Source organism: Ranitomeya imitator, chromosome 5 (genome assembly GCF_032444005.1).
Source record: "Ranitomeya imitator isolate aRanImi1 chromosome 5, aRanImi1.pri, whole genome shotgun sequence".
NCBI lineage: Eukaryota > Metazoa > Chordata > Amphibia > Anura > Dendrobatidae > Ranitomeya > Ranitomeya imitator.
In genome coordinates, this window is record NC_091286.1 from 710,545,521 (window position 1) to 710,571,933 (window position 26,413).

At 46.1% G+C, this 26,413-nt stretch overlaps 1 protein-coding gene across 1 annotated transcript in view; it reads left to right on the forward strand.

The window, feature by feature from the left end:
- The window catches only part of LOC138637972 (zinc finger protein 665-like), an 85,602-nt gene that overhangs the window by 6,582 nt on the left and 52,607 nt on the right, over positions 1-26,413 (forward strand). The window contains exon 2 of the mRNA XM_069726894.1: positions 8,151-8,303. Coding sequence (XP_069582995.1) covers positions 8,151-8,303 — 153 coding nt within the window. The remainder of the gene's footprint in view (positions 1-8,150; positions 8,304-26,413) is intronic.

Consider the following 26,413-nt stretch of genomic DNA (forward strand, 5'->3'; position numbering starts at 1 on the left):
TCAGCAGATTTGGCTTTCAGTACCATCTTTATGCCGATGACACACAACTATATACGTCATCCCCTGACCTTACCCCCGCTGTACTACAGAACGCCACTGACTGTCTGTCCGCAGTCTCCGACATCATGTCCGCTCTCTATCTGAAACTCAACCTCACCAAAACTGAACTTCTTCTGCTCCCGCCATCTACTAACCTCCCTAAACCTGATGTTTCCGTCTCCGTGGGTGGCACCATAATAACACCCCGGCAGCAGGCGCGCTGTCTGGGCGTCATGTTTGACTCCGATCTCTCCTTCACCTCCCATATACAATCTCTTGCCCGCTCGTGCCGCTTACACCTAAAGAACATCTCTAGAATCCGCCCTTTCTCGGTCTCCCATGACAGCACTATGGAGAGAGGGGATCCGCCCTTCAGGGACAGGAAACCTACAGATAAAAGGGCGGTACCTCTCCCTCGCATCAGTTGGTTTCCTGTCCCTGAACAGGGAACCTCTTTCCGGTGGTACCTGTTATGAAGACCGATGGACAGGGCGGTCGAGTACCGGCAGCGAGGAGGCTCCTGCCGCGGCTTGTCTGGCTCCCGAAGCCGCCACCGCTGGAACCGAGGGGTTCTTCAGGGTGAGCGGAGGGAGAACGCCGCCGATTCTGATGAGAGGAAGGGGCGCTGGATCACCCGGAGCTTCTGTGCCGACAAGCGCACGCTCCGGGTGTACTAAGATGGCCGCCGCTCCGGAAATGCGGCAGGACTTCCGGGTCATCGCCGCGCGGTAGCTTCTCTTCTCCCTGGACGTGACGCAGGACCGGAAGTGCGGGGGAACGCCGGAGGTGGCGCCAAATACAAATAGGGAGATGGTGCACACACAGTTGTCGCACCATCTCCCTGTAAATCATGGAGGACAGCGATCCACAGGAGCTGCAGCCTAGGCAGCAGCACCATAAGAAGACGGACCCTAAGAGCGCTAGGAGTGGGTCTAGCAGCCGTTCTACACAGCGCAGCAGGTCTGCTGCGAAGACTAAATCACCTCCTCGGGAACCTTCTATTCCGGACCCAGGGCCCCCTCCAGAACCGGTACCTGCCTGCACGTCCGAATGGTGAGTGATCTTCGTGAATGTATATATTATAACAGGGCTCCCTCTTCTCCCTTAATAGGGAAAGAAGAAGCTGGAGAAAAGGAAAAACAAATCCTGCCCCATCTGTGACAAAGCTTTACCAGTAGCCTGGGACAAAAAGCTTTGTAAATCATGTATCCAGCGTGTGCTATGTGAGGAGACTCCCGACTTTGCATCCGAGCTGAAAAATATCATTAGATCTGAGGTTCAGAATGCTGTATCTTCCTCCAAAAAAGGGAAAGATAAAGTAAAGGAAACAGTACAATCTCACTCTGTCCGATCCTCGTCTGAAGACGCAGATTCGGACGATTCTGACTCCTCCCTATCCTCCTCCGAGGAAGATTCAGGCCGACATTGTTTTCCTCTCGAGGAAGTGGATGCCTTAGTGAGAGCCGTTAGGGCTACTATGGGGGTGGAGGAGCCTAAACCTGACAAAACAGCCCAAGACGTTATGTTTGGTGGCTTGGGACAAAAAAAACGGAAAACCTTTCCTTTAAATCCCAATGTCCAATCCCTAATTAAAAAAGAATGGGAAAAACCTGATAGGAGAAACTCTTCAGTGCCCTCGCTTAAAAGAAAGTATCCCTTCGAAGATGACGCATCCACTTCCTGGGATAAGGCACCAAAGTTGGATGTAGCGGTGGCAAAAGCCTCAAAATTTGCGCTCCCGTTCGAGGACATGGGTACCCTCAGAGACCCTTTAGATAAAAAAGCAGACACATTTCTTAAAGGGGCATGGGAATCGGCTGGCGGTAGCTTGAGGCCTACTGTTGCGGCTACCTGCACCTCCAGATCTCTGATGGTATGGATTGATCAATTAGAGAGTCAAATTAGAGACGGGCTACCCAGGAATAAATTACTGGATTCTATCCCTGCAATTAGAGCAGCAGCAGCATTCCTGGCGGACTCCTCGGCAGACTCCGTACGGTTAACATCTAAGGCCGCTGCTCTCTCCAACGCAGCCAGAAGAACCTTATGGCTCAAAAGCTGGCCTGGGGATCTCCAGACAAAGCTTAAGCTATGTTCTATTCCGTGTGAAGGAAATTTTCTGTTTGGAGAAACCCTGGATGACATCCTCCAAAAAGCAGGAGACAAAAAGAAGGGGTTTCCAAATTTGGGCCCAGCCCCATTCAGGCAGTCCTTTCGGAATCGGAGATTTTTCCACCGCAGACCCCCCCAGAGAGCAGAATAAATGGGAAGAAGGCAGGGGAAGGGATAGAGGTTACCTCTTTGGCAATACCTCTCGCGACAAAAAACCCGCCAAATGACATTGTGCCTACGGTAGGGGGAAGACTCACATCTTTCCTTCCCGCCTGGGAGAAAATATCCAACAACACCTGGATTCTAAACATCATACAGTACGGTCTAAAAATAGATTTTATTTCTTTTCCTCCCCGGAAGTACATAGAAACGAAAATAAGATCTTCAGTGGCAGAACAAGCAGCTTTAGAGAAAGAAATCATTTCCCTACTGCAAAAATCTGTAATTCAAGAAATCCCTCCTCAGGAAGTAGGAGAAGGGTTTTTCTCCCCTCTTTTTTTTTAGTACCAAAACCCGACGGGTCCTTTCGGACCATTATAAATCTAAAAAACCTGAACAAATACGTAAAAAATTACAAATTCAAAATGGAAACAATAAAGTCCACCATAAAAATCCTGTTTCCGAATTGCTACATGGTCGTGATAGACCTAACCGATGCATATTATCATGTGCCCATCCACAATCAGTCTCAAAAATTCCTGAGATTGGCAGTTCCCATAAAAGGACAATTAAGATTTTTTCAGTACAGAGCTCTTCCGTTCGGAATCTCTATAGCCCCTCGAATATTCACGAAGGTAATAGCGGAAATGATGGCCCACATAAGGGAACAAAATATATTAATAGTCCCTTACCTAGACGACTTTCTCATCGTAAGCAACTCGGCCCAAAGTTGCAAAGAACAGAGGGACCGGGTAATGACTATCTTGACGGACTTGGGGTGGCTCATAAACTTAAAAAAATCAAAGTTGGAACCCTGTCAAGTCCAGGAGTTCCTAGGTCTGACATTAGACTCCCGAGTACAAGAATGCCGACTTCCAAACCCCAAAAAAGACAACATATTAGCCATGATAACGCGAACTTTTCACCATCCTTCCATGACTCTAAGGAGAGCAATGTCACTACTAGGCTCTCTGTCCTCATGCCTACCAGCGATACCCTTTGCACAGTTCCACACAAGAGAACTTCAGTGGCACGTACTCGAATGGCAGTCAATACTAAAAGACAAATTGGAAAGTCAAATCACCCTGAGTTCCTCAGTTATTCATTCCCTTCGTTGGTGGGCAGAGAGCCAAAACTTATCAAAGGGAGTTCCTTGGGTGACACAAATATCCCGGGTGATAACAACCGATGCGAGTCCCACAGGGTGGGGGGCTCATATGGGGGACAGAGTGGCCCAGGGAACCTGGTCAGTTCAGGAAATATCAGCATCCTCAAACCAAAAAGAACTTTGGGCAGTGCTTCAGGCTCTTCTTTCTTTTCTGACCTATATTCAGGGACATCATGTCCGAATTTTTTCGGACAACAAAGTGACTGTAGCGTATATAAACCACCAGGGAGGAACAAGGTCTCAGGCACTCATGAGTTCTTCAGCCAAAATTTTCAACCTTGCAGAAGAAAATCTACTATCCCTCTCTGCGCTACGCATTCAGGGTTCAAACAACGAGAGAGCAGATTACCTGAGTCGATCGCTGTTAAAACAAGGAGAGTGGTCCCTAAACCATTCCATCTACGATCAGATCACAAAAATGTGGGGAGCACCGACAATAGATCTATTCGCCAATCACAAAAACAAAAAGGTGAACAAATTCTGCTCTCTGAACCCGATAGGGAATCCACAGGCTCTAGATGCCTTTATGATTCCGTGGACTCAAAAATTAACTTATGCCTTTCCTCCAACTATTCTGATCCCGGCAGTCATTCGAAAAGTCAGAGAGGACAAAACGAAAATGATCCTCATAGCCCCGTTCTGGCTAAAAAGGACGTGGTTCTCCTGGCTGAGGATGCTTTCGGTCTCGGACCCATGGGTCCTGCCGAATATACCAGACCTTCTACATCAAGGGCCGATCTTTCACCCACAGGAATCGAACTTACATTTGACAGCCTGGTTTTTGAACGGAGACTATTAAAAGAAAGAGGTTTCTCGGATAATTTAGTTACCACGTTGTTAAAAAGTAGAAAACCCATCACTACTAAAATATATGGGAAAACTTGGAAAAAATTTCTGTCCGTCTCCAAAGTAAAAGTCCAAGATGGGCCCTCAATTCCTAAAATACTGGAGTTCCTACAAAAAGGTCTGGAACAGGGGTTGTCGGTTAGTACTCTTAAAGTACAAATAGCAGCTCTAGGAGCACTCTACAACCATAATATTGCGGCCAACCCATGGATAATTAGATTTGTTAAGGCGGTGACAAGATCAAAGCCATTAGTCGCTCAGAAAGTGCCCTCATGGGACTTAAATTTAGTCCTCTCGGCGTTAACGGGTCCTCCATTCGAACCCATAGAGACGATTCCCATAAAAACTCTATCACTTAAGACCATTCTCTTGGTAGCGTTAACATCCGCACGCAGAATAAGTGACATTCAAGCCTTATCCTCTAATCCACCCTTCACCAAAATATTAGATGATAGAGTCACTCTTAGACCTGACCCGGCCTATTTGCCAAAAGTGGCATCAAAATTCCATAGGTCACAAGAAGTCTCCCTGCCATCCTTTTGTCCAAACCCAAAAAATGAGAAAGGGCAAAATTTCCATAATCTAGACGTCAGAAGATGCCTAATCCAATATTTAGATTCCACCAGAGAGTATAGGAAGGAAGGCTCTCTGTTTGTCTGTTTCCAGGGTCCCAGAAAAGGATTTCGGGCATCCAAGGGTACTTTGGCGAGGTGGATAAAGGAGGCGATAGTCTTGGCATATTCATCCTCGGGGAATGAGATCCCAGATGGTATAAGAGCGCATTCCACAAGAGCAGTAGCTACCTCATGGGCTGAGAGGTCAGAGGTATCAATAGAGCAAATCTGTTAAGCGGCCACCTGGTCATCACCATCGACCTTTTTTAGACACTATAGATTAAATCTAGCCTCTGTGTCTGACTTAACCTTCGGACGAAGGGTTCTCGAGGCGGTGGTCCCTCCCTAAGCTTAGTCTCTGCAATTCTCTCCGTAGTGCTGTCATGGGAGACCGAGAAAGTCGTAGTTACTCACCGATAACGGTGTTTCTCGGAGCCCATGACAGCACTCGCTTATTCCCTCCCATCACGTGTGCGGTGAGCACCTTTAATTACATATAATTTATATACTGTATATAGTTTGAGTATAGGCACGGGGTTCCTCTTTTAAGAAATGTTGTAATATGATTTTTTTCTCTGTTGTAAACTAACCTGGAGGTCCTCCGATGCTCTGTAAACCAACTGATGCGAGGGAGAGGTACCGCCCTTTTATCTGTAGGTTTCCTGTCCCTGAAGGGCGGATCCCCTCTCTCCGTAGTGCTGTCATGGGCTCCGAGAAACACCGTTATCGGTGAGTAACTACGACTTTTCTCACCATAGAAACAACAAAAACACTCACTGTCTCCCTGATCCACTCCCGCCTGGACTACTGTAACACTCTATTAATTGGCCTCCCCCTCACTCGACTTTCCCCTCTCCAGTCCATCCTTAATGCAGCAGCCAGGGTCGTCCATCTGGCTAGTCATTACTCGGAAGCGTCCGCTCTTCGCCAGTCGTTACACTGGCTGCCCATTCATTACAGGATACAATTCAAAGTGCTTGTTCTCACCCACAAAGCTCTCCACAGTGCGGCCCCCCATACATCTCCTCCCTCATTTCTGTCTATCAGCCTAACCGACCGCTGCGCTCTGCAAATGACTTCCGACTAACTTCTGCACTAATCCGTACCTCCCACTCCCGACTCCAAGACTTCTCCCGCGCTGCGCCAATCCTCTGGAATGCTCTACCCCAAGATATTAGGACCATCCACAATTTGCATAGTTTTAGGCGCTTGCTCAAAACACATTTGTTCAGAGGGGCCTATCACATTCAGTAATCAAAGTCATTTTATGTGTGTGTGTGTAGCCCATTCACTATCTCCATCTATCCCCCACCCCCTGAAGATGGCCGGACCATCATTGTAAATACATCACTGTAAATACACACCTGTACTTTGTATCTCCCCACCTCATTGTAGATTGTAAGCTCTCACCAGCAGGGTCGTCTTGTGTTGCTTTAATTATTGTATTGATAACGTTGTTACTTATGACTTTTGTGTTTGATACTGTTAAACTGTAAAGCGCTGCGGAATATGTGTCCAGTTTTGGGCACCGGTGCTCAGGAAGGATATAATGGAACTAGAGAGAGTACAAAGGAGGGCAACAAAATTAATAAAGGGGATGGGAGAACTACAATACCCAGACAGATTAGCGAAATTAGGATTATTTAGTCTAGAAAAAAGACGACTGAGGGGCGATCTAATAACCATGTATAAGTATATAAGGGGACAATACAAATATCTCGCTGAGGATCTGTTTATACCAAGGAAGGTGACGGGCACAAGGGGGCATTCTTTGCGTCTGGAGGAGAGAAGGTTTTTCCACCAACATAGAAGAGGATTCTTTACTGTTAGGGCAGTGAGAATCTGGAATTGCTTGCCTGAGGAGGTGGTGATGGCGAACTCAGTCGAGGGGTTCAAGAGAGGCCTGGATGTCTTCCTGGAGCAGAACAATATTGTATCATACAATTATTAGGTTCTGTAGAAGGACGTAGATCTGGGTATTTATTATGATGGAATATAGGCTGAACTGGATGGACCAATGTCTTTTTTCGGCCTTACTAACTATGTTACTATGTTATGTTACTATGTTGGCGCTATATAAATAAAGATTATTATTATTGGTAACATTTTCGGGCACATGACTTTTTTTTTTATCACTTTCTATTCCGATTTTTGGGAGGTAGAATGTACAAAAGCCAGCAATTCAGAATTTTTGTTGTTGTGGGCTGAAGGGGTTATGCTGTGTGTAGTAAAATTGATAGGGCAGCTTTATTCTTCGGGTCAGGACGATTACAGCAATTTCTCTTTTTTTATGTTTTGGCGCTTTTACACAATATAAACTCTTTTATCGAAAAAATAATTATTTTTGCATCACTTTATTCTGAGAGCTATAACTTTTTTATTTTCCGCTGATGGAGCTGTATAGGGGCTCATTTTTTGCAGGACAAGATGACGTTTTCAGAGGTACCATGTTTATTTATATCCGTCTTTCTTATCGCGTTTTATTCAACTTTTTCTTCGGCGGTATGATGCTAAAGCTAGTGCGACGGTTTTATAGGTCGGGTCGTTGTGGACCCGGCGATAGCAAATATGTGTACTTTTATTGTTAATATTTTTTTCATACAAATATTTATTTATGGATACAATCTTTTATTTTTTTTAAATATTTGTACAATTATTTAAAAAATATATACTTTTCTTTTTTAACCTTTTACTTTCTCACTCTTTGGGACAATCATTTTTTGCAGGCTGATCACTTGTATATCATGGGGACACAGCAGCATACCTGTACTGTGCAAACTCAGCTCTGTGCTGAGAGAGAAAGTTGCTGATCATGCACCGCGCATGATGTAGTAACGTTACTAGCTCTGGTGACATGGATGTTGTCATGACGACATTGGGTCACCATGGCAACGATTGGGACCAAGTACCACGCCGAGGGGTCTCCAATCCGAAGGCAGAGATGCGGTCATCCCTCTGCTGACACCTGGAATGCTGCGATGGAATTAAAGTGCTGGGAGCCGTGCGTTACCGATCCTGGCACCCGATCAGCTGACACCCGGCTGCCCAAACAATCGCAATGACGTAACAATCCGTCCCTGGTCAAATAGGCTCAGGGCAAAGGGACGGATTATAACGTCAGATGTCAAAAAAGAGGTTAATAATCTGTAAATGTCACTGTACAATGAGATCAGATCTGTATGTGACTGACGATGTCCTTGTATGATTTCCAGCCTCCTGTCATAAAGACACCGAAGAACCAGATCCATTCACACCACCAAGATTTATCCCCGAATGACGAACCAGAGATGGACGAAGACGAGAACAATATTTCCAGAAGAATCATAGACTTCACCTTAGAGATCATCTCCCTGCTGAGCGGAGAGGTAAACTCTTCTATATTTCTATTATTATCTGCTGAGTGGAGAGGTAAACTCTTCTATATTTCTATTATTATCTGCTGAGCGGAGAGGTAAACTCTTCTATATTTCTATTATTATCTGCTGAGTGGAGAGGTAAACTCTTCTATATTTCTATTATTATCTGCTGAGCGGAGAGGTAAACTCTTCTATATTTCTATTATTATCTGCTGAGCGGAGAGGTAAACTCTTCTATATTTCTATTATCTCCTGAGTGGAGAGGTAAACTCTTCTATATTTCTATTATTATCTGCTGAGTGGAGAGGTAAACTCTTCTATATTTCTATTATTATCTGCTGAGTGGAGAGGTAAACTCTTCTATATTTCTATTATCTGCTGAGTGGAGAGGTAAACTCTTCTATATTTCTATTATTATCTGCTGAGCGGAGAGGTAAACTCTTCTATATTTCTATTATCTCCTGAGTGGAGAGGTAAACTCTTCTATATTTCTATTATTATCTGCTGAGTGGAGAGGTAAACTCTTCTATATTTCTATTATTATCTGCTGAGTGGAGAGGTAAACTCTTCTATATTTCTATTATTATCTGCTGAGCGGAGAGGTAAACTCTTCTATATTTCTATTATCTCCTGAGTGGAGAGGTAAACTCTTCTATATTTCTATTATTATCTGCTGAGTGGAGAGGTAAACTCTTCTATATTTCTATTATTATCTGCTGAGTGGAGAGGTAAACTCTTCTATATTTCTATTATTATCTGCTGAGTGGAGAGGTAAACTCTTCTATATTTCTATTATTATCTGCTGAGCGGAGAGGTAAACTCTTCTATATTTCTATTATCTGCTGAGTGGAGAGGTAAACTCTTCTATATTTCTATTATTATCTGCTGAGTGGAGAGGTAAACTCTTCTATATTTCTATTATCTCCTGAGTGGAGAGGTAAACTCTTCTATATTTCTATTATTATCTGCTGAGTGGAGAGGTAAACTCTTCTATATATCTATTATTATCTGCTGAGTGGAGAGGTAAACTCTTCTATATTTCTATTATCTGCTGAGCGGAGAGGTAAACTCTTCTATATTTCTATTATTATGTGCTGAGCGGAGAGGTAAACTCTTCTATATTTCTATTATCTGCTGAGTGGAGAGGTAAACTCTTCTATATTTCTATTATTATCTGCTGAGTGGAGAGGTAAACTCTTCTATATTTCTATTATTATCTGCTGAGTGGAGAGGTAAACTCTTCTATATTTCTATTATTATCTGCTGAGTGGAGAGGTAAACTCTTCTATATTTCTATTATTAGCTGCTGAGTGGAGAGATAAACTCTTCTATATTTCTATTATCTGCTGAGCGGAGAGGTAAACTCTTCTATATTTCTATTATTATCTGCTGAGTGGAGAGGTAAACTCTTCTATATTTCTATTATTATCTGCTGAGCGGAGAGGTAAACTCTTCTATATTTCTATTATCTGCTGAGTGGAGAGATAAACTCTTCTATATTTCTATTATTATCTGCTGAGTGGAGAGGTAAACTCTTCTATATTTCTATTATCTGCTGAGTGGAGAGGTAAACTCTTCTATATTTCTATTATTATCTGCTGAGTGGAGAGGTAAACTCTTCTATATTTCTATTATTATCTGCTGAGTGGAGAGGTAAACTCTTCTATATTTCTATTATTATCTGCTGAGTGGAGAGGTAAACTCTTCTATATTTCTATTATTATCTGCTGAGCGGAGAGGTAAACTCTTCTATATTTCTATTATCTGCTGAGTGGAGAGGTAAACTCTTCTATATTTCTATTATTATCTGCTGAGTGGAGAGGTAAACTCTTCTATATTTCTATTATTATCTGCTGAGTGGAGAGGTAAACTCTTCTATATTTCTATTATTATCTGCTGAGTGGAGAGGTAAACTCTTCTTTATTTCTATTATTATCTGCTGAGTGGAGAGGTAAACTCTTCTATATTTCTATTATTATCTGCTGAGTGGAGAGGTAAACTCTTCTATATTTCTATTATTATCTGCTGAGTGGAGAGGTAAACTCTTCTATATTTCTATTATTATCTGCTGAGTGGAGAGGTAAACTCTTCTATATTTCTATTATCTGATGAGTGGAGAGGTAAACTCTTCTATATTTCTATTATTATCTGCTGAGTGGAGAGGTAAACTCTTCTATATTTCTATTATTATCTGCTGAGTGGAGAGGTAAACTCTTCTATATTTCTATTATTATCTACTGAGTGGAGAGGTAAACTCTTCTATATTTCTATTATCTGATGAGTGGAGAGGTAAACTCTTCTTTATTTCTATTATTATCTGCTGAGTGGAGAGGTAAACTCTTCTATATTTCTATTATTATCTGCTGAGTGGAGAGGTAAACTCTTCTATATTTCTATTATTATCTGCTGAGTGGAGAGGTAAACTCTTCTATATTTCTATTATCTGCTGAGTGGAGAGGTAAACTCTTCTATATTTCTATTATTATCTGCTGAGTGGAGGGGTAAACTCTTCTATATTTCTATTATCTGCTGAGTGGAGAGGTAAACTCTTCTATATTTCTATTATTATCTGCTGAGTGGAGAGGTAAACTCTTCTATATTTCTATTATCTGCTGAGTGGAGAGGTAAACTCTTCTATATTTCTATTATTATCTGCTGAGTGGAGAGGTAAACTCTTCTATATTTCTATTATTATCTGCTGAGTGGAGAGGTAAACTCTTCTATATTTCTATTATCTGCTGAGTGGAGAGGTAAACTCTTCTATATTTCTATTATTATCTGCTGAGTGGAGAGGTAAACTCTTCTATATTTCTATTATTATCTGCTGAGTGGAGAGGTAAACTCTTCTATATTTCTATTATCTGCTGAGTGGAGAGGTAAACTCTTCTATATTTCTATTATTATCTGATGAGTGGAGAGATAAACTCTTCTATATTTCTATTATCTGCTGAGCGGAGAGGTAAACTCTTCTATATTTCTATTATTATCTGCTGAGCGGAGAGGTAAACTCTTCTATATTTCTATTATTATCTGCTGAGTGGAGAGGTAAACTCTTCTATATTTCTATTATTATCTGCTGAGCGGAGAGGTAAACTCTTCTATATTTCTATTATCTGCTGAGTGGAGAGATAAACTCTTCTATATTTCTATTATTATCTGCTGAGTGGAGAGGTAAACTCTTCTATATTTCTATTATCTGCTGAGTGGAGAGGTAAACTCTTCTATATTTCTATTATTATCTGATGAGTGGAGAGATAAACTCTTCTATATTTCTATTATCTGCTGAGCGGAGAGGTAAACTCTTCTATATTTCTATTATTATCTGCTGAGCGGAGAGGTAAACTCTTCTATATTTCTATTATTATCTGCTGAGTGGAGAGGTAAACTCTTCTATTTTTCTATTATCTGCTGAGTGGAGAGGTAAACTCTTCTATATTTATTCAGTCGCCATGACAGCACCACGAGACAGAGGGGATCCGCCCTTCAGGGACAGGAAACCTACAGACATAAAAAGGGGTCACCTCTCTCCCAGATCAGTTGGTTTCCTGTCCCTGACAGGCAAACCTCTTCAGACAGACTGTCAGGACTCTGAACATTTTTTACCTTTTGTGCGTTACTGCCCTTTTCCAAGATGGCGTCTTTGGTCTCATGTGCACTGTGTCTTCCTGCTATAAAACTCCACCCCAGCCTTCAGTCTGTGCTAGAGTATTGTGCCTTGCATCCAGCTCCTGACCTCTAGTGACTCCCTGGCTATATACCTGCTCCTGTGAACCTGTGGGGTGATCCTGCTACTCTGCTCTGAGTTCCTGCTGCATACACCAGTTCCAGTAATCCTCCTTCATCTGCTGCTCGTGTTACGTCCATCTGCATTTGCTGGACATGTAAGCTGTTGCTGCTCTGCAAGGACCTGAGACTATTACCCGGCCTCCCTGGTTGAGCTCAGATATGATTTGAACTTCCTTATAAACCATATCTATCTGTGTTTTGGACTAAGACAAGGATTTATTCTTGTCAAGTATCCTCAAGAATAACTGTGCTTCATAGACTTTCTGCGTGATTGCATTTTCCTCTGAAGTTCCCTATAGACGGCTGAGCTGCGTTCATTATTTGCACCAAGTGTTGTGGACTTAAGGTTCTCTCTGCACCTGTTTGAATCACCGTGTGACAATATAGACTTTACCACTTATAAAACTGTGTCCTGTAGTTGTCTTGTTTCACGCAAAGAGTCTCCTGAGTTATCCCCTATAATTATTACAGGATACTCTAGCCTCAAAAGAGGAGACTGCTGGAACAATGACTGCAGAGAGCAGACTAGAGCAGGTGTTCTCCATAATTAGATCACTGCAGAAAGATGTGGAAGGTCTGCAAAAGAAGTTTGAACACAATAAAGTGTTTGGACAGACTTTGCAGGACTTAAGCACCCGCATGGCAGCCCAGGAAAACAAACTTGCTGGCATAGTCCCAGTATGGACGGGCTTTTCAGGACTTAAGCACGCAACTAGCTGCACAAGTGACTTTACCCTCTGGGCAACCGCCACCAGCTATCCCACCTAAGTTGCCCCATTCAGATTTAATGGTGATCGCGACAAATTTTGTGGCTTTGTGAATCAATGTATGCTATATATTGATGTGCATGCTGACCGTTTTCCTAATGATAGATCCCAAGTATTGTGTGTAATAATGCTACTGACCTCACGAGCGCTCGCCTGGGCGAATCCGATGATTGAGTCTCGTGACCCACGGTTAAATAATTTGGATGATTTCTTGGCCGCTATGGCATTAATGTTTGATGATCCTAATCGCCGTGCATCCGCTGAATCTGCTTGACGCCAGGCTAAACGTTCTGTTATTGAGTATGCCACTGAATTCAGGAGATTAGCGGTAGATACTAATTGGGACAGTTATGCACAATTGCCTATTTTTAAAAGGGGTCTGTCTAGGATTATAAAAGATGAACTAGCTCGCTCTGAGTCACCACAAGAGCTAGAGACATTTACACAGCATTGTGTGCGCATAGACATTCGCCTTACTGAGCGTAGGCAGGAGAAATTTGCTACATATAATCGTATTACTAACGTTTCCCTTCCTTCCAAAGAGCCTGCAGGTAAAACATCTAGGGAGGTGGAGGTGGTGCCCATGCAGATTGATTCCGTTCAGAGGCGCGAGATCAATGAGCGTCAGAGGCATCGCCTTCGTGAAAGTCTATGTTTCTACTGCGGCCATTCTGACCACTTCTTGATCAATTGTCCTAAGTGTCCTAGAGGGTCTAACAAGGTGCTAGCAGCGGTAGGGGAGTATGACAACTGTGATGATGAATCTGACATCTCTGAATGTAGCCTGCCTTTAAACGCTGTATTCCATTCACTTTCTATGACTTCACCCCCCAAGGAGCTGAAGGAAAAGAACTCTCACTGTAAAGGTACCGTCACACTAAGCGACGCTGCAGCGATCTAGACAACAATGTCGATCGCTGCAGTGTCGCTGTTTGGTCGCTGGAGAGCTGTCACACAGACCGCTCTCCAGCGACCAACGATGCCGGTGCCCTGGTAACCAGGGTAAACATCGGGTTACTAAGCGCAGGGCCGCGCTTAGTAACCCGATGTTTACCCTGGTTACCAGCGTAAAAGTAAAAAAAAAAACAAACACTACATACTTACCTTCTGCTGTCTGTCCCTCGGCGCTCTGCTTCTCTGCACTGTGTAAGCAAAGCGGCCGGAAAGCACTGCGGTGACGTCACCGCTGTAATCTGCTTTCCGGCTGACCGGCGCTGACAGTGCAGAGGAAAGCAGAGCGCCGGGGACAGACAGCGGAAGGTAAGTATGTAGTGTTTGTTTGTTTTTTTACTTTTACGCTGGTAACCAGGGTAAACATCGGGTTACTAAACGCGGCCCTGCGCTTAGTAACCCGATGTTTACCCTGGTTACCAGTGAAGACATCGCTGGATCGGCATCACACACGCCGATCCAGCGATGTCAGCGGGAGATCCAGCAACGAACTAAAGTTCTGGACTTTCTGCAGCGACCAACGATCTCCCAGCAGGATCCAGATCGCTGCTGCATGTCTAACTGAATGATATCGCTAGCCAGGACGCTGCAACGTCACGGATCGCTAGCGATATCGTTCAGTGTGACGGTACCTTAAGCTCCCTATTAAGATCCTGTGTTCAGGACAGTGGATTTCCAGTGCAGGTATGATTGACTCTGGTGCAGGTGGCAATTTCATGGATATCGCATTTGCCAAGGAACATGGTATTAAAATTCAGCAATGAGCCTCTCCAGTTACCATGGAAACACTGGATGGGTCACCTTTAATCTCTGGGCCTGTGGATCAGGAGACCGTACCCCTTGAAATTTTGTTGGAGCCTAATCATCAGGAGCAACTTTCTTTCTTGCTAATTTCTCCTCATTTTCCTGTGATTTTAGGCATTCCTTGGTTGCGTTCTCAGAATCCATTTATCAACTCTGAGACCAAAGAGATTATCTTTCCAACAAGGAGCAACTCAGCGTTAACATAAGCTGTCCCTGAGTCCACGGCTACGGAACCACATGTACAGGTATCTTCTTTACCTCCAGAATATAAGGAGTTCTCTGACCTCTGTGACAAGAAGAATGCAGATCAGCTTCCTCCACACAGGCATTATGACTGTCCCATTGAGTTGCTTCCTGGGGCAGATATTCCTTTTGGTAACGTATAGCCTTTGGCGGCACCTGAGCTTCAAGCCTTAAAGGAGTATATTGATGAAAATCTAGCCAAAGGCTTCATACGTCCTTCTTCCTCACCAGCAGAGGCACCTATATTTTTTGTAAAAAAGAAGGATGGGACCCTGAGACCCTGTGTTGACTATCGGGAACTTAATATGGTAACCATACAAAACAGTTACCCTTTGCCTCCGATTCCCGAATTACTGGAAAGAGTCTGCCACGCTAAGGTGTTCTCTAAACTGGATCTTCGTGGGGCTTATAATTTGGTGCGTATTCGTCCAGGGGATGAGTGGAAGACAGCATTCAGATGCCGGTATGGACACTTTGAATCTCTTGTGATGCCCTTCGGGCTTTGTAACGCCCCTGCAACGTTTCAACACCTTGCTTATGACATTTTCAGAGATTTGTTGGACCAGTTTGTGGTGATCTATTTGGATGATATACTAATCTTTTCTGACTCTCTACAGGAACATGAAGAACATGTCAAAACTGTTTTAAGACGTCTGAAAGAGAACCATCTGTATATTAAGCTGGAGAAATGCGAGTTCCATCGTTCTGAGATACAGTTCTTGGGTTATATCATCTCTCCCCAGGGGCTGAACTTGGAATCTGGTAAGATTCAGGCTATCCTTGACTGGCCGGTACCCAAGAACGTTAAGGAGGTCCAACGTTTCATTGGTTTTGCAAATTTCTACAGACGCTTCATTCGAAATTTTTCTGATTTTGTCCATCCCATTACTTCCTTGACAAAGAAGGAGAAGCCCTTTAAGTGGTCATCACAGGCTCAAGAAGCTTTTGATCGGCTTAAGATCTGTTTCACATCAGCACCGCTGTTGATACACCCAGATCCAACACTTTCTTTCATTGTGGAGGTGGACGCTTCTGATAATGCTTTGGGGGCTATTCTCTCCCAAAGAACTGGAGAGAAGGGTCTGCTACATCCTTGTGCTTTCTTTTCACGTAGACTAACCTCAGCAGAGAAGAATTACGATGTGGGAGACAAGGAATTGCTGGCTATTATTGCGGCTTTCAAAGAATGGAGGCATCATCTGCAAGGAGCTGCACAACAGATCATAGTACTAACTGACCATCGCAATTTAGAGTTCCTTAGATCCGCTAGATGTCTTTCTCCTCGTCAGGCTCGTTGGAACTTATTTTTAAATCAATTTAACTTTGTTATCTCGTACTGTCCAGGTTCTCGTAATGGGAAGGCTGATACTTTATCCCGAATCCATGCTGCAGATTCCGTACCTGGAGCCCCGTCCAAGACCATTCTATCTAATGCCAATTTCATCCGAGTTATCCACGATCAGGACTTGTGGAAGGAGTGCAGGGAGGCCTATGACGGTGATGTATTTCTGGGCAACTCACCTGTGGATATTAATCTTGTCTTTAAGGGTGGCATGTGGTTCAGAGATCGACGTATCTACGTCCCTGAGGTCATCCGTTTGCAGATCCTCAAGTTGGTACATGACTCCAAGTTGGCTGGTCACAGGGGGGTACAGAAGACACAAGAGTTCCTGAGCCGATTCTTCTGGTGGCCAACTTGCCTGAACGATACCAAGGACTATGTTCTTTCTTGCGACGTATGTGCTCGTTACAAGTCTCCTCATGTGGCACCTACGGGTCTTCTACAACCATTACCTGTTCCGTCCCGCCCTTGGGGGTCTATATTAATGGACTTTATTGTGTAGCTGCCTACGTCGGGGGGCATGAATACAATCATGGTGGTAGTTGATCGCCTGACTAAAGCTGCTCATTTTGTTCCGTGCACCAGCCTCCCCTCGGCTAAAGATACAGTAAACTTGGTTGTACAGAATGTCTTTCGGTTGCATGGGGTTCCGGATGAGATCATCTCTGACCGTGGAGTACAGTTCACTTCAAGATTCTGGAAAGGGTTTTGCTCTGCACTCAATATTAATGTCCGCCTCTCTTCTGCTTACCATCCCCAGACAAATGGTCAGACTGAGCGTACCAACCAGACGCTGGTTGGAGTTGCTGCCGTTAGCCGAATTTTCATATAACAATTCTCAGACGCCTCCACTAAATTTACACCTTTCTTTTCCAATCTGGGTTATCATCCATGTATCTTACCTAGGTCTCCAATTAATTCTCCGGTTCCGGCAGTGGAGGAAAGGCTGACTGCGATGAGGCAAAATCTGGAGGCTCTGAAGGAATCCCTGACCACAGCTCAAGAACGTTATAAGAGATCGGCTGATAGATTCCGTAAACCTGCACCCATGTTCAAGGTAGGAGATTCCGTGTGGTTAGCAACTAAGAATCTGAAGTTAAACGTTTTTTCACAAAAACTTGGACAGAAATTCATTGGCCCTTTCAAGATCAACGGTATTGTGAGCTCTGTGGCCTGCCGGCTGAAGCTGCCTAGGACTATGAAGGTACACCCAGTCTTTCATGTATCTTTACTAAAGCCTGTATCTCCTAATACCTTCCAGGGACGTGTTGTGCCAGCTCCGCAGCCTGTGGTGATTGATGGGCAAGAACAATTTGTGGTGGAGGAAATTATTGATTCCAGGATTCGCAGGAATCGGCTCCAATATCTGATAAGATGGCAGGGATACCCCCCTGAGGAAGACTCTTGGGAACCTGTGGAAAATATCAATGCCCAACAGAAGATTTCTCGTTTTCATCAGAGATTCCCTGAGAAACCAGGTCCAGGATCGTCCTGAAGCCGCTTCTAAGGAGGGAATAATGTCAGGACTCTGAACATTTTTTATTACCTTTTGTGCATTACTGCCCGTTTCCAAGATGGCGTCTTTGGTCTCATGTGCATTGTGTCTTCCTGCTATAAAACTCCACCCCAGTCTTCAATCTGTGCTAGAGTATTGTGCCTTGCATCCAGCTCCTGACCTCTGATTACTCCCTGGCTATATACCTGCTCCTGTGAACCTGTGTGGAGATCCTGCTACTCTGCTCCGAGTTCCTGCTGCATACACCAGTTCCAGTAATCCTTAATCCTCCTTCATCTGCTGCTCGTGTTACTTCCATCTGCATTTGCTGGACATGTAAGCTGTTGCTGCTCTGCAAGAACCTGAGACTATTACCCGGCCTCCCTGGTTGAGCTAAGATATGATTTGAACTGCCTTATAAGTTTATCTATCTGTGTTTTGGACTAAGCAAGGACTTATTCGTGTCAAGTATCCTCAAGAATAATTGTGCTTCATAGACTTTCTGCGTGATTGCATTTTCCTCTGACGATTCCTATAGACTGCTAAGCTGCATTTAATTTTTACACCAAGTGTTGTGGACTTGAGTTTCTCTTTGCACCTGTTTGAATCACCGTGTGATAATATAGACTTTACCACTTATAAAGCTGTGTCCTGTAGTTGTCTTGTTCCACGCAAAGAGTCTCCTGAGTTATCCCCTATAATTATTACACAGACCTTATGAAGAAGGTCAAAGAAAAGAAGACTCCCTATTCCTGGCGGTCCGATTCAGGTAGCGGGGGTCACCTACCTCGGATTGTCCAGGACGCCGGAAGCACCACACAGCAGGGGGAGTGCCTTGTGTCAGCAGAGAGAAGCAGCCTTGAGAACGGCTTGCTTCTTAGTGACCCTTCGCCGCAGGCACCTGGTAAGTGTATGATATCTGGTCCTGGGGCCGTGTCTGGTGGGGTCTTCCGGGTCTGGGCGCGTCCTGCTGTGGTGAGCGCTTTGATGCGGACGGCATGTCCGGTTGTGTATGGACTCGTCGCGACCCTGGAGAGACCAGCGGCGCACCCTGATGACGCGGCCGGCGGCGCAGTCTGAGGCGGCCGCGCCGGCTGGAGGCGTGTCCCTTAGGATTGGTGGTGAGAGCGGCGGGGCCTGGGGGGACCCTATTGTCAGCCGGGGGCGCGGCCTCGGGAGGGGAAGGCCAATCTTCAGGTTGGTGCCGGGCAGGTCACACGGAGATCCTGCTGACCCCCATCCGGGGGCGGTACAGTTGGGGTCATATTTAGGAAGGATATGGCAGCTGCTGGGTGTCTCAGACCCATTTTCAAATGGAGTCGCCGGAGCAAGAAGCACCGCAGCTTGAGAAGCGGCAGCAGCCTCAGCCCATAGAGACCCATGCTATCTCCCAGCGGCGATCTAGTGGCAGTAGTCGCGCTGGTGGAGCCAAGAGTGTTCAGAAGTCAAGCAAGTCCTCAGGCCGTAAAACCTCACCGGCCAGGAAGAACCCCCCACTAGCTACGATACCGTGCACTACGCATCTGGGTAAGTGATCTACGTGAAAGTTCACTTAGTGATCCTCTGTCCCTCTTTATGTTACCTCTCTCCTTATTAGGAGGGAAAATGTTCCACCAAGGCCAAACACAGGGAGTGTGGCGAGTGTGGGGAACCATTCCCGGATGGTTATGAGAAAAGGTTGTGCAAACCTTGCATACAACGCTTAATAGAGGAGGAGGCCTCTGACCTTAGGTCTACCTTAAGGGATATGGTTAGACAAGAAATCAGGGGTTCTATTAAGTCCATATCCCAAAAGACAGATTTTAAAAAGGGAAAAAAAATTAGATCCCCAGTGTCGGATTTTGGTTCAGACTCAGGTGAGCTAAGCTCAGATTCCTCTCCATCTTCCTCTTCATCCATGGACGCTGAGTCGGGTCACTCCTGTTTACCACTTGATAGAGTTAATCGGCTGGTTAAAGCGGTAAATAATACAATGGGGATTGAGGAGCCCCAGTCAGAGTGGTCCATGCAGGACATAATGTTTAAGGGGTTAGATAAAAAATCCCGTAGATCTTTTTCTGGTGATTGATAAAATAAAAGCTTTAATGACAAGGGAGTGGAAGAAACCAGAGAGGAAAGGATCGCTCCCACCAGCGTTTAAGAGGAGGTATCCATTCGAGGAACAAGCATCATCCTCATGGGATAAAGCCCCGAAGTAGCCAAAGCGTGTAAAAAGACCTCGCTACCCTTTGAGGATTTAGGGAATCTAAAAGACCCATTAGACAGAAAGGTGATGTTTTTCTTAAGGATACTTGGGAAACGGCAGCGGGATCTGAGACCAGCAATTGCGGCTACTTGTACAGCACGGTCGCTAATGGTGTGGCTTGACCGCCTGGAAGATCAACTTAAAAACAAAGTTCCTAGAAATTAGATCTTATCCTCCCTTCCTATAATTCAAGAAGCGGCAGCTTTCAGACGCCTCGGCAGATTCGGTGAAATTGGCTGCTAGATCTTCAGCCCTTTCTAATGCGGCTCGCAGGGATTTATGGATAAAGTGTTGGCCAGGAGATTTGCAGGCCAGATCAAAGTTACGTGGTATTCCCTGTGAGGGGGTGCACTTGTTTGGGCCGGTACTTGATGAACTGTTAGAAAAAGCAGGCGATAATAAAAAAAAGCGATTCCCCTTCATAGGAAGAACCTCGTACAGACGGGAATACAATAGAGGATGGTTCAACCGCAAAAGATCAAATAGAGAAAGATCCAGATATGACAGTAAGAGGTAGAGGGTATATGTTTAACACCTCTCGGGACTATAAAAATGCTTCAATGACTGCTGGACCAGGTGGGGGGAAGACTTTCAGCCTTCTACCTTGCCTGGTTGAAAATTTCCAATAGCCCGTGGGTCCTCAGTATTATTGCAACTGGTCTAAAGTTCGAGTTCCAAAGGATTCCTCAAGACAAATTTTGTCTAACACCCATCCGTTCTTCTGCAGAACAATTGGCACTGGAGTCAGAAGTCCAGGAACTTCAGCAAAAAAAGAGTGCCCACAATACAGAGAGGTAAGGGGTTTTATTCCCCCCTCTTCCTGATTAAAAAAACCTGACCGATCCTTCCGTACCATCATTAATTTAAAGGGCCTAAATACATTTCTGCTGGTTCCTTCCTTCAAGATGGAGTCTGTAAAGACGGCAATAAAACTTTTATGTTTAACAATTGCTTCATGGTTGTCTTAGATTTGAAAGACACCTATTATCATGTCCCAATACACGCAGACCACCAACAATTCCTTAGAGTGGCAGTTTCAATTAATGGTACAATAGAGCACTTCCAATACCGAGCCCTTCCCTTTGGTGTCGCGGTCGCACCCCGTGTATTCACTAAAATAATGGTAGAAGTCATGGCGCACCTTCACGAATAAGGAATCTTAATAATTCCCTACATAGATGACTTATTAATCGTGGGACATTCGGAATCACACTGAACTAACCAATTAGGGAAGGTGACATCAGTATTGCAGAAATTGGGGTGGATCATTAATCTTAAAAAATCACATTTACAACCCTCTAAAGTACAGGAGGTTTTGGGTCTTGTCATAGATTCTAGCGGGCAGGAATGTCGTCTTCCAGATGCAAAAGTGGATAGGATCCAACAACTGGTAACTAATGTGATTAAAAATCCACCAGTCTCTGTAAGAAGAGCAATGTCACTGTTAGGATCACTCACATCATGTATCCCGGCGGTTCTCTGGGCTCAATATATCACACCAGAACACTACAGTGGGACGTATTGCGTAACACCCGTCACTTGATGGGACATCTTGACAGTATATTTTCACTATCCACTGAATCTATACAATCTTTACATTGGTGGACACATATACCAAATTTACGTAGAGGTGTTCCCTGGACAAACGATGTGTCCCGAATAGTAACTACAGATGCTAGTCCCAGGGGATGGGGAGCGCACATGGAAAATAGTTGGGTCCAGGGACTGTGGTCTCAATCTGAGCAAATTTCATCATCCAACTTAAAAGAATTATTAGCGGTGGAATGCGCTTTAAGTAATTTCCTTATACCCCTACAGGGTAGACATGTCAGATTTTTCTCAGATAACCAGGTGACCATAGCCTATATTAACCATCAAGGAGGTACTTGGTCAGGTTCAATAATGGATGTTGCGGATCGTATTTTCCAGATGGCCGAAAATCATCTACTATCTCTTATGGCGCTTCACATAAGAGGAAAGCTCAATGTCATGGCCGACTACCTAAGCCGCAACAAACTCGGACAGGGAGATTGGACATTGAATCAGACCATCTTCAACCAGATTGTACAATTATGGGGGTGCCCAGACATAGACCTTTTTGCAAACAAGGAAAACAGGAAGCTACATCGATTATGTTCCTTAAACCCCAGAGAAAACCCATATGCGGTGGATGCTCTCCTAGTCTCATGGCACTTCAATCTCGCTTATGCCTTTCCCCCTCTAAACTTAATGTAACCACTCTGCTGGCATCACAGCATGGCCTCACATCTCTCACACTATCTTACCCACTGCTCCAGGCCATGATGTGGTTTCTGTTTCATGCCAGCTCCATGTTCTGTGTCTCTGCTCTCTGCATGCCTCATGGCTATGTGTATAGGGGCCGGCGCCTGAACTCTCTGGTTCTTATGGGAATCAGGTGCACCTGTCCAATCAGTTCCTGACCAATTACCAAGAGGCCTCCTGTATATAGTGCAGCTCCACCCTGTGCTCTGGGCCTGTGCAATGTGTTAGCTCAGTTAGTGTTTAGCTGCTGAGTTTGCCTGGCCTTGCTCTGAGTTACTCCCTCTCTGGAGGCTTTTCTCTGTGCTATTGCCTTGATCTTGTAGTCCACCCTCCAGGAGGCAGAATATCCTGGTCCCTGTGTCTTTGTCCCTGTGTCTTGTTCCTTTGCCTTGTCTGTACTTTGTCTTTTCTCGGTCTCCTTGTCTGTGGCTTCCTTTCCTGCTTTGTCTTTCCTTGTGTTCTCAGTCTGCTTACACTCCGCACTCTTGCGGCTCTGCACTCAGTCCTTGCTTCGCACTCTCTGGCTTTGCTCTGTGGCTCCGCTCTTTGCGGTTCTATCTGGCTCCGCTCTTTGCGGTTCTATCTGGCTCTCCCTCCTGTGTTTCTGCACTTGGCTCCGTCTCTGCTCTTGGCTCCGCCTCCAGCGTCTCCGCTCTTGGCTCTGCATCCCGCGTCTCCGCTCTTGGCTCTGCCTCCAGCGTCTCCGCTCTTGGCTCTGCCTCCAGCGTCTCCGCTCTTGGCTCTGCCTCCAGCGTCTCCGCTCTTGGCTCTGCCTCCCGCGTCTCCGCTCTTGGCTCTGCCTCCCGCGTCTCCGCTCTTGGCTCTGCCTCCCGCGTCTCCGCTCTTGGCTCTGCCTCCAGCGTCTCCGCTCTTGGCTCTGCCTCCAGCGTCTCCGCTCTTGGCTCTGCCTCCAGCGTCTCCGCTCTTGGCTCTGCCTCCAGCGTCTCCGCTCTTGGCTCTGCCTCAAGCGTCTCCGCTCTTGGCTCTGCCTCCCGCGTCTCCGCTCTTGGCTCTGCCTCCAGCGGCTCCGCTCTTGGCTCTGCCTCCTGCAGCTCCATCCTTGGCTCTGCCTCCAGCGGCTCCGCTCTTGGCTCTGCCTCCCGCAGCTCCGTCCTTGGCTCTGCCTTCTTCTCTTCTCTTTGCTCCACCTTCTACTCGTACTCTGCCTCCAGCGTCTCCGCTCTTGGCTCTGCCTCCAGCGTCTCCGCTCTTGGCTCTGCCTCCCGCGTCTCCGCTCTTGGCTCTGCCTCCCGCGTCTCCGCTCTTGGCTCTGCCTCCAGCGTCTCCGCTCTTGGCTCTGCCTCCAGCGTCTCCGCTCTTGGCTCTGCCTCCAGCGTCTCCGCTCTTGGCTCTGCCTCCAGCGTCTCCGCTCTTGGCTCTGCCTCCAGCGTCTCCGCTCTTGGCTCTGCCTCCAGCGTCTCCGCTCTTGGCTCTGCCTCAAGCGTCTCCGCTCTTGGCTCTGCCTCCCGCGTCTCCGCTCTTGGCTCTGCCTCCAGCGGCTCCGCTCTTGGCTCTGCCTCCCGCGGCTCCGTCCTTGGCTCTGCCTTCTTCTCTTCTCTTTGCTCCACCTTCTACTCGTACTCTGCCTCCAGCGTCTCCGCTCTTGGCTCTGCCTCCAGCGTCTCCGCTCTTGGCTCTGCCTCCAGCGTCTCCGCTCTTGGCTCTGCCTCCAGCGTCTCCGCTCTTGGCTCTGCCTCCAGCGTCTCCGCTCTTGGCTCTGCCTCCAGCGTCTCCGCTCTTGGCTCTGCCTCCAGCGTCTCCGCTCTTGGCTCTGCCTCCAGCGTCTCCGCTCTTGGCTCTGCCTCCCGCGGCTCCGCTCTTGGCTCTGCCTCCCGCGGCTCCGTCCTTGGCTCCGCCTCTTGCGGCTCCGTCCTTGGCTCTGCCTTCTTCTCTTCTCTTTGCTCCACCTTCTACTCGTACTCCGCCTCCTGCGTTTCTGTTCTTGGTTCTAGCTCTTGTGCTTTCGCTCTGCATCCGCTCTTGCGGTCTTTCTCTTCTTGTTACTTAGTCCTCCTGTCTGAACAGGTTCCAACCTGTTTCACATACCTGCCTGCAGACCGGTCCCTACCGGTTCTTCCTATGTTCCAGCCGTACCCGCCTGCCTACCAGAGAGCCAGCCGTGCCTGCCTGTCAGCCAGAGTGCCAGCCGTGCCGGCTCCGTTCCTTAGTGGGATCAGCAGCCACAGCCAGACATCACCCTGGAGTGGCACCTGGTAGCTTCCTATTGCCCAAGTCTGACCTCACCATCAGAGGCTCCAGCGAACACCTAGGAAGCTACTTAGTTACGCCCCTTCCAGGGAAGTCTGGTCTGTGGTCCAGTGGGGCCACACCCCCGTATGCCCGCGCCGGTGATGCTGGGAAGGCAACAGTGCATGGCACAGCAGGCACATTGTAAGTCCTCCTGCACTTCCTCCACTATGGTGCCTTGTGTGCTGTGTCGCTGTCCTCATAATTTTATGAACACTCACCATTGTGGTGCCGTGCAGGAGGACAAACACGAACCAGTGAGCGCTCTCATTAGTCCGATGAGGAAATGTTCTTTGGTCAGAGTCTTCTCTTCCTGATTGACATCCTCCCTTTTTCAATGCCTGAACTCAACCCTGGGTATCCACATTATTATGAGTGGGAGTGTCAAGCATCACCACGCCTGTGACTACACATCATTTCATGCTTAACTATCCAGACGTCTATTTTCAGTAAAGGTACCGTCACATTAAGCGACGCTGCAGCGATATAGACAACGATGCCGATCGCTGCAGCGTCGCTGTTTGGTCGCTGGAGAGCTGTCACACAGACAGCTCTCCAGCGACCAACGATGCCGAAGTCCCCGGGTAACCAGGGTAAACATCGGGTTACTAAGCGCAGGGCCGCACTTAGTAACCCGATGTTTACCCTGGTTACCAGCGTAAAAGTAAAAAAAAAAACAAACACTACATACTTACATTCCTGTCACGTTCCCCAGCGTCAGCTTCCCTGCACTGTGTAAGCGCCGGCCGGAAAGCAGAGCGGTGACGTCACCGCTGTGCTCTGCTTTACGGCCAGCCGGCGCTGACACTGGGGGACGCAGGGAAGCTGACGCTGCGGAACGTGACAGGAATGTAAGTATGTAGTGTTTTTTTTTTTTTTTACTTTTACAATGGTAACCAGGGTAAGCATCGGGTTACTAAGCGCGGCCCTGCGCTTAGTAACCCGGTGTTTACCCTGGTTACCAGTGAAGACATCGCTGGATCGGCATCACACACACCGATTCAGCTATGTCAGCGGGAGTCCAGCGACGAAATAAAGTTCTGGACTTTCAGCAACGACCAACGATCTCCCAGCAGGGGCCTGATCGCTGCTGCATGTCAGACACAATGATATCGCTATCCAGGACGCTGCAACGTCACGGATCGCTATCGTTATCGCTCTAAAGTCGTTAAATGTCACGGTACCTTAAGCCAGGAGTCATAGACTTTTATCTTTGTTAACTCTTCCGGTAGGTTAAATTGATATTTGTAAATTGATGATTGGTTGTTATTTACCTCAAATCAGCTCCCACAGTTTATTGTACTGTTATCTTTGCAAAAAGGATGCAGAGTCACTGAACAAAGATATTTGCTGATAAGATGATTACACATTATACCAGGCCAAGCAGTTTGTTGACTCACACACATTTGAAGGATAAACTGAATAATCAAACAATGTGAGTTCATCTCATCATGCCTTCCCCTTGACCTGTGAATAATGGCTTGAACAGTTGTGAACTATATAAAAGGGTATATGCTTCTGTAACAAGATACATCAAGAGATCCAAAGACTCTTTATGAAACCACAACCAGGAACACTCTACAAGACAGGAGCCAATACATCATGGCTCCATCACGAAGGACACAGATTTGACATTCTACACGATGCATGCTTAGGGGGCCACGTCCTATGCTGAAAGAATGCAGACCTGCTCCAATGACTATCACTGAACCCATGGATACGATTGGGGTAGCGAGGATTTGGACCTAACGGTCCCGGGGCGTCAGGAAAATGGCCGCGGGATGCCGCACGTGCGCAGATGATTGCGGCGGCCATTTTCCTGAAGCCGAGTTCGCATCTCCATCTGCGCACGCGCGGCTTCCCGCGGACATTTTCATGAAGCCCCAGTAAGCCAAGCACTACCATCTGTGCACACGCGGCCTCCGGAAAATGGCCGCCGCCAGCGATAATCCGTTG